Source organism: Bos grunniens, chromosome 15 (assembly GCF_055505025.1).
Source record: "Bos grunniens cultivar Pamir isolate PY7600 chromosome 15, Bosgru_T2T1.0, whole genome shotgun sequence".
Taxonomy (NCBI): Eukaryota; Metazoa; Chordata; class Mammalia; order Artiodactyla; family Bovidae; genus Bos; species Bos grunniens.
The window spans coordinates 78,930,453-78,940,081 of NC_141179.1; the positions used below are offsets into that span (position 1 = coordinate 78,930,453).

At 38.6% G+C, this 9,629-nt stretch overlaps 1 protein-coding gene across 1 annotated transcript; it reads left to right on the forward strand.

Annotated features, from left to right (window-relative positions):
* The first annotated feature begins 8,361 nt into the window (after positions 1-8,361).
* On the forward strand, positions 8,362-9,391 carry LOC147358596 (olfactory receptor 4C3D-like). Its single transcript, XM_086342068.1, has one exon. It carries the CDS (start codon positions 8,465-8,467, stop codon positions 9,389-9,391), a length of 927 nt encoding a protein of 308 aa, XP_086198194.1. The 5' UTR covers positions 8,362-8,464.
* Positions 9,392-9,629: the final 238 nt, after the last annotated feature.

Consider the following 9,629-nt stretch of genomic DNA (forward strand, 5'->3'; position numbering starts at 1 on the left):
TTCCCACCCTCTCCCTCTCCCACAGAGTCCATAAGACTGTTCTATACATCAGTGTCTCTTTTGCTGTCTCGTACACCGGGTTATTGTTACCATCTTTCTAAATTCCATATATATGCGTTAGTATACTGTATTTATGTTTTTCCTTCTGGCGTACTTCACTCTGTATAATAGGCTCCAGTTTCATCCACCTCATTAGAACTGATTCAAATGTATTCTTTTTAATGGCTGAGTAATACTCCATTGTGTATATGTACCACAGCTTTCTTATCCATTCATCTGCTGATGGACATCTAGGTTGCTTCCATGTCTTGGCTATTATAAACAGTGCTGCGATGAACATTGGGGTACACGTGTCTCTTTCCCTTCTGGTTTCCTCAGTGTGTATGCCCAGCAGTGGGGTTTCACAATTTGTATGGAAATACAAAAAACCTCGAATAGCCAAAGCGATCTTGAGAAAGAAGAATGGAACTGGAGGAATCAACCTACCTGACTTCAGGCTCTACTACAAAGCCACAGTTATCAAGACAGTATGGTACTGGCACAAAGACAGAAATATTGATCAATGGAATAAAATAGAAAGCCCAGAGATAAATCCACGCACATATGGACACCTTATCTTCGACAAAGGAGGCAAGAATATACAATGGATTAAAGACAATCTCTTTAACAAGTGGTGCTGGGAAATCTGGTCAACCACTTGTAAAAGAATGAAACTAGAACACTTTCTAACACCATACACAAAAATAAACTCAAAATGGATTAAAGATCTAAACGTAAGACCAGAAACTATAAAACTCCTAGAGGAGAACATAGGCAAAACACTCTCCGACATACATCACAGCAGGATCCTCTATGACCCACCTCCCAGAATATTGGAAATAAAAGCAAAAATAAACAAATGGGACCTAATTAACCTTAAAAGCTTCTGCACATCAAAGGAAACACTTTATATTTTAATCCATCTAGAATTTATTTTCATTTGTCATGGACAAACATGTAAGTCTATTTTCCCTAAAGAGGTAAAATAGTCCGTCAACATAATGATTCATTTCACATAGCTTGAAAAGTTTCTACTTAGTAGGTCATGTTTTACACCATCTAAGATGTTCAATTCTGGGGCACTTTCTCCTCTATCCATCTCCTCTCTCACATTTCCCTTATCCTCTAAACTTTAGGATCATTTTGTAAAGTTTGAAAATTTCCATAAAAACATATTTAGCACGTCATTGCTAAATATGGTTAGACTCTCCCTTGTCTAGAGGATCTTCCTGACCCTGGGATCAAACCCAGGCCTCCCAGATTGCAGGTGAATTCTTTACCAGCTGAGCCACAAGGGAAACCCAAGGATACTGGAGTGGGTAGCCTATCCCGTCTCCAGGGGATCTTCCTGACCCAGGAATTGAACCGGGGTCTCCTACATTGCAGGCAGATTCTTCACCAACTGGAAGTCCAGCATGTCATAGCACAACATAATTATTCTGAAGAAACTGGCATGTTTTACTATTTTGTTTTCCTATCTAGAATAAATATATATTGTGAAGGATTAAATGATAGCTCAAGAAAAGTTGTAATCATCTCCTAAAAGTGAAGACAAATCTTGCTTTTTGGCTTCCTTTTTGAAAAAGAGGATTTTTAATATACATTTGATTCATGTTTTCAGTCAACTGTTGGTCATAAAGGTCTTAGTGTCTTTTGCTGGCCTGAACTAAAGCACAATTTTCAAAGCCATGGGCATATGTCTGTATCCAAACATTCATCGGTCTGTGCTCAGCAATACTCAACTGCGTATGCTTCTACACACTCAGATCTGTATCCAACCTCACGTGATTGTGACCACTTTTATATACATATTCAGTATTATATACTCTGTATTGAATTGCATGTATTCATCTATACGTAAAAACAATCAGATATGTATAAAACAATACGTTGGTGAGTACTTGATTATCAATAAGGATCCATTTGTTTATGTATATGTTTTTGATATAATCACACACAGGCATGCATCTTTCCACTCATTGCCCTGTATCTGATCATATAAATTTAGGCAGAATGTGTCTGAATGATTCTTCTGTTCCAAGTGGCATGAATCAAGGTCATTCTTTGATAATCAGCATGTTGCTGGGCTTTTAAGGAGGGTCCAAGGTGGCTGCACCTGCGTGAATGGCGCCTTGGTAGGGATGGCTGTAAGATGGGGCCCTCTGGGTCTTTTTCGTTTTCTGTGTAGATACAGGGCTTTGTAGACAGTGTCTAACAAGTGAGGTTGCTAACTTGTAAAAAAGTCATCTCAGGACTCTCAGAGGGTGAAGGTAAAAACTTTCATGTTAGTTAAGTCTCCTCTCATCATATCAGCCTGAAGTTCCAGATCTCAAGTTCTAAATCCAGACTGCTTCCACATGTTGCAGGAAACAATCAACAAAATGAAAAGGCAACCTGAAGAATTAGAGAAAATATTTGCAAATCATGTATTCATAAGGAGTTTATATCTAAAATATATAAGGAATTTCTACAACTAAATACCATAAAAACAAATAACCTGATTTAAAAATGGGAAAGGAACTGAGTAGATATTTCTCCAATGAAAATATAGGAAGGGCCATAAAACCTGAGAGGGTGTTTGACATCACTAATCATCAGAGAAATGCAACTCATAACAAAAAAAGAGGTCACCTTTTATCTGTTAGCATGGCCATATGATATCTATATGAGACAAAAAGTTTGGTGAGGATGTAGAGAAAAAGGAATTATACTATTAATGGGAATATAATTTTTTAGTCACTACAGTGAACATTAGGGAGGTTTCTCAAGCAATTAAAAACAAAACCATTGTATTATGCAATCCTGCTTTTGTGTATATATTCAAGAATATGAAATCAGGAATCTGAAGGGTCATCTCTACTCCCATGCTCATTACAGCATTATTCACAATAGCCAAGATCTGGAAACAACCAAATGCGCATTGATAGATGAATGGATAAAAGAATACACACATATATATATATATATATATATATATAATGGACTTTCATTCAGCAATATAAAAGAAAGGAATCCTGAAATTTATGAAAACATAAAGGAACTTTAATGGCACTATGCCAAGTGGAATAACCAGAAATAGAAAGATAAATACTCAATGATCTCACTTATATGTGAAATTAAAAGAAACAACCAAACAAACTCAGATGCAGAAAGAAGAATGTTGATTGCCAAGGGCAGGAGGATGAGGGTTACAAAAATGCCATTCATTTCAGCTCAGTTCAATCGCTCAGTTGTGTCCAACTCTTTGTGACTCCATGAGCCACAGCACGCCAGGCCTCCCTGTCCATCACCAACTCCCAGAGTTTACCCAAACTCATGTCCATTGAGTTGGTAATGCCATCCAACCATCTCATCCTCTGTCATCCCCTTCTCCTCCCGCCCTCAATCTTTCCCAGCATCAGGGTCTTTTCAAATGAGTCAGGTCTTCACATCAGGTGGCCAAAGGATTGGAGTTTCAGCTTTAACATCAGTCCTTCCAATGAACACACAGGACTGGTCTCCTTTAGGATGGACTGGTTGGATCTCCTTGCAGTCCAAGGGACTCTCAAGAGTCTTCTCCAACACCACAATTCAAAAGTATCAATTCTTCAGCGCTCAGCTTTCTTTAGAGTGCAACTCTCACATCCATACATGACTACTGGAAAAACCATAGCCTTGACTAGATGGACCTTTGTTGACAAAGTAATGTCTCTGCTTTTCAATATGCTGTCCAGGTTGGTCATAACTTTGCTTCCAAGGAGTAAATGTCTTTTAATTTCATGGCTGCAATCACCATCTGCAGTGATTTTGGAGCCCCCCAAAATAAAGTCTGACTCTTTTTCCACTGTTTCCCCATTTATTTCCCATGAAGTGGTGGGACTGGATGCCATAATCTTCGTTTTCTGAATGTTGAGCTTTAAGCCAACTTTTTCACTCTCCTCTTTCACTTTCATCAAGAGGCTCCTTAGTTCTTCTTCACTTTCTGCCATAAGGGTGGTGTCATCTGTGTATCTGAGGTTATTAATATTCCCCCTGGCAATCTTGATTCCAGCTTGTGCTTCTTCCAGCCCAGCATTTCTCATGATGTACTCTGCATATAAGTTAAATAAGCAGGGTGACAATATACAGCCTTGATGTACTCCTTTTCCTATTTGGAACCAGTCAGTTGTTCCATGTCCAGTTCTAACTGTTGCTTCCTAACCTGCATATAGGTTTCTCAAGAGGCAGGTCAGGTGGTCTGGTATTCCCATTTCTTTCAGAATTTTCCACGGTTTATTGTGATCCACACAGTCAAAGACTTTTGCATAATGAATTCATCAGAAATAGATATTTTTCTGGAATTCTCTTGCTTTTGTGATGATCTAGCAGATGTTGGCAATTTGAGGTCTGGTTCCTCTGCCTTTTCTAAATCCAGCTTGAACATCTGGAAGTTCACAGTTGACGTACTGCTGAAGCCTGGCTTGCAGCATTTTAAGCATTACTTTACTAGCGTGTGAGATGCGTGCAATTGTGTGGTATTTTGAACATCCTTTGGAATTGCCTTTCTTTGGGATTGGAATGAAAACTGACCTTTTCAAGTTCTGTGGCCACTGCTGAGTTTTCCAAATTTGCTGGCATATTGAGTGCAGCACTTTCACAGCACCATCTTTCAGGATTTGAAATAGCTCCACTGGAATTCCATCACCTCCACTAGCTTTGTTCATAGTGATGCTTTCTAAGGCCCACTTGACTTCACATTCCAGAATGTCTGGCTCTAGGTGAGTGATCATACCATCATGATTATCTTGGCCATGAAGATCTTTTTTGTACAGTTCTGTGTATTCTTGCCATGAACAGTAGGTCAATTAAAAATAAAATATCATAATAAAAATTAAAACTAAAACACACATCTAAGTGTTTAATTTATATGGTATCAAATATTCAGACTCCATATTTAAGCTCATTTATTATCAAATATCCAGTTTATGGCTTCCCCAGTGACCCAGTGGTAAAGAATTTGCCTGACAATGAAGGAGATGCAAGCCATACAGCTTTGATTCCTTCAGGCTATAGTTCATGGGGATCACAAAGATTCAGACACCACTTTAACCACACACAAACACACAATTCAAGTTTACAAGTGGTCAAATTTTTCTCTTTTGAGATGATGCTTTGTTTTCATGGAGACTTACGGATGAAGTTTAAAATTAGTGAGGAACAGTGTAAAAGTTCCTGTCTGATGTTGTCACCTTATTTGAAATAATTGGTTTGTTGGCAAGACCTGTTAATGATAGGGAAATACCCATGAGTTCCAATTAGTCACAGAGAAGGTATTTCATAGATTTTGCCAACAAATAGGATATATGGTAGTGCTTTTTAAGGCTTCTGCAAAGTTATGATTTATAAATGAAGAGACACTTACTGCAGCTGAGTTAGTTGATATTTTTATCTTATGGCTTTTACTTCTTTCCTGATCAACTAACAGCTGCCTGGGGCCTCGCCATGGACATATGTCAGACACTTTCATAGGTGAGATTAATTTTTTAGAAATCATATAATCATACATCTCAGGTTTAAATACATATTACAAATCATACAATCAACCCTCATCCAAGCTTACCTTAGATTTAAATCCCTTCTTCAGCATACAAATAATTACAAATCATACAATCAACCCTCATCCAAGCTTACCTTAGATTTAAATCCCTTCTTCAGCATACAAATAACAAGAAAGGTAGACTCAGCTATAGTACTACCAATTTAAAACTAAGAATATTTTGGAATTGTTTATTTCTTATTGATATATACTTAAATGGGCTACCCTGGTGGCTCAGATGGTAAAGAATCTGCCTGCTAATGGAGGAGACGTGAGTGCGATCCCTGAGTCAGGAACATCCCCTGCAGAAGGGAATGGCTGGCTACCCATTCCAGTATTCTTGCCTGGGGAATTCCATGGACAGAAGAGCCTGGAAGGCTACAGTCCATGGGGTTGCAAAGATTTGGACATAATGGAGTGACTAACACTTTCACTTTCTCCTTTCATATATTTAAATTAGTTGAATTAATAATATAATTAGTTGCAATTACATAAGTTAGAATAAATTTGCAAGTCAAATATGCATCCAAAATTTCCCTTACTTAATATTACAACTTTAGAGTTTTTTTACGACATTGCACAATTTTTAAAATGATCGCTCTTAAAAAGTATATAATATTCAAAGAGATGTACTTTTTATTATTCAACGAGATGTACAATTAAAAGGAATTTTAATCATCTTATTCCCCAGTGTTGAACATTCCATGTTGCTTCTAAAATTTCCACAGCTCTTACTAATAGTATTGGACAAATTTGTACATAGTGATTTTTCTCCTTTAAAAATATTTTACATTAAGGTTTATTCCTAAAAGATGCATTGCAGAGCCAAAGAAAAAATGAAAAAAAGTAATTTATATTTTTTCATTGTTGTTTCTAAAATAGTTTCATAAACTATGTTTGATTCTTACTTTATTTACACTGTCCTCTTCTTTATCTGATGGGGGATCCCACTAAAGAATGAGGAAATGCTGTGACAACGGTGCGTGTTGTTTCCACATGTGCATGAATGTTTCATCTTAGATAATCTAAAATAAAGTTTTTCATTCACTTATCTTTACAAAGATATGCTCTATGAAATATATTTAATTGCATCTATTTCTCTTCTCCTTGGCAAATTTAAAACTGCAAATTTCTTGTTGTATTAGTCATGCACTATCTTGTAACCAGGAATGATGGATGCTGTTGGAAGATGGTAGAAGAAGGTGTGAGAATGCATGTAACAGAAACATAAAGGACCGGGAGGGTCATTCCTACACGGATGGGTGAGCCGCTGCTGTTTGGTAACGGTAGGTCAGGCACTAAGGGCATTTAATAGCAGCACCATTTATGACTTTGTATGAATAAGCATACATTAATATACATAGTAAGTGTCCAGTAAATATTTATTGACTGAGTGAACTTGTAGGAATAAATAGCAGTAATGGATTTTATATGTGTTTGTTGTAGTTGCTGCATATACACTTGTATGTATGGTGCATTACCTGTCTCTCTAGCAAATTATTTCTGTTCTTCACATTAAATTTTTATTTACAGAACTTGAAAGTATTTCCTTTGCTTGAAAGATTTTTTTTTTGTTGAACACCAATATGAATTTAGTTTCTTTTTTAATCAAAACTACTGAAGGTATGGGTTTCTCTGGTGGCTCAGATGGTAAAGAATCTGCTTGCAATATGGAAGACCTGGGTTCAGTCCCTGGTTTGGGAAGACCCCCTGGAGAAGGGGATGGCAAATCACTTCAGTATTCTTGCCTGGAGACTATCATGGACAGAGGAGCCTGAGGTCTGGCAGGCTACAGTCCATGGGGTTGCAAAGAGTCAGACACAACTGAACAACTCACACAGACACAAACACACACACACACATACACTGAAGCAATGAATATACAGAATATGTTTATTAAATTATATGTGGAGCAGAATTTTGAAAAATAAAATAATCAATTAACATATCTACAAATTATCTTTAAAGTAAAATGATCCATAACATGCACTTTTCTAGAGACATTTAAATGCTTACTCTGGAGAGTGTTCAGAAACTCTTAAACAGGAGTGCAGCTTCCCTTCAAATTTCTCATACAGTAGAGAGATTATAGATCAACAGAGCTGGAGAACAAGGGCATTTGAATTTCTGTTGAGTTTATGCTTTGGGGAAACAAGCATATCCTTACTTTTGGAGAATGACGATTTAATACCAAACATTTACTCATCACCTGCTAGGATTCAGGCACTGCGGACATCATTCCCTGCACTCTAGTGGGACAGTAAGGAAACACGACTGGATAGTTTATGTGTTCTGACAGGTACCAGAAAGGTTGTTCACCAAGGACTTATATATATTTCCCTAAACTCCCTGTTTAGCTGATATTTCTTGATCATGTCTTTTCTTTGCAAAGTTAGGAGTCGAGATTGCAAACTGAAATTCCATCATGGAAAAGGGAATAACTCTTACCTATGTACAGCAGTTCTTAGCCTATAAAATATATCTGAGAATTGTGATTTGTAACCTTACAGACACAGTGAAGGGACTGAAGAACTGAGAGGATGCAGCCAAGTCCAGTGGGGTCAGAACAAGAAGGAGAATTCAGATCTCACGTAGATCTCCAGTGTTTTCTCAGTAAATTATACATCAAACTTGCCCTCCAGATGGTTTACAGGTGAGTGGTGCTAGGTATCTGAAGAGATGGAAAGCTTTATGGAGGAAAAAAGAAAAAACTGAAACAAGTACTGGGACAAAGTGTCAAGGGCATACTCTACAGTCATAGTGATCACACTATTTTGTTGTAAGTCAGACCACAATTCTTTGGTGATGAACGAGTATCATTCTTTGTTCCTCTGCAGGTAAGGCAGGCCCCAGGAAGCGGTTACTTGCTGAATGGATGTCTTCAGCCCTTCCAACAATGTGACTGAATTTGTCCTCCTGGGACTCACACAGAATCCACACGTGCAGAAAATACTCCTCATTGTCTTTCTGTTCATTTTCTTATTCACTGTTCTGTCCAACCTGCTCATAGTCATCACCATCTCCCTCAGCCCTACACTTTCTGCTCCCATGTACTTCTTTCTCACCTACTTGGCTTTATTAGATGCCTCCTTCACCTCAGTCACCACGCCTAAATTGATCATTGACCTGCTGTTCCAGAGGAGAACCATCTCCTGGCGAGGCTGCCTGACTCAGATCTTTTTGGAGCACTTCCTGGGAGCATCAGAGGTCATCGTCCTCACTGTCATGGCCTATGACCGCTATGTGGCCATCTGCAAGCCTCTGCACTACACGACCATCATGCGACAGGGGCTCTGCCGGCTCCTGGTGGTGGTGGCCTGGATAGGGGGGATCCTGCATGCCTCAGTGCAGATTCTCTTCACCACGGACTTGACCTTCTGTGGTCGCAATGTCATTGACCACTTCATGTGTGATTTCTTCTCGCTGTTGGAACTCGTCTGCAGCGACACCTACAGGCTGGGAATGGTGGTGGCAGCCAACAGTGGGGGCATGTGCTTGCTCATTTTTACCATGCTGCTCATTTCCTACATAGTCATCCTGAGCTCCCTGAGATCCCACGGCTCTGAAGGACGACGCAGAGCTCTCTCTACATGCGGCGCCCACTTTACAGTAGTGGTGCTCTTTTTCGTGCCTTGTGTGTTCACCTACACACGCCCTGTGGCCACTTACCCTGTGGACAAGTGGGTGGCTATGTTCTTTGCAACCCTCACTCCCATGTTAAATCCTATTATTTACACAGTGAGAAACACAGAGGTGAAAAAAGCCATGAGGAGTCTGATGAAGAAGAGAGCAACTTAGGCTATTCAGGATACCACGAAAGTGATGATTTATATACATTTACAGGGAGGATTATACATGCTGTAAATTGTGAATGTAAATTAGCAAATTTTGCAGACTATTGACAAAAACAGCCTAGAAAGTAGGCACTTTGACAACTTTTTAAAATACTTTGCCACGACTTCTATATTTTTACTCACAGTTTCAGAATAGCCAATGGCAAGAATATCAACAATAAACCCCTAGTTTATTGTAGAAT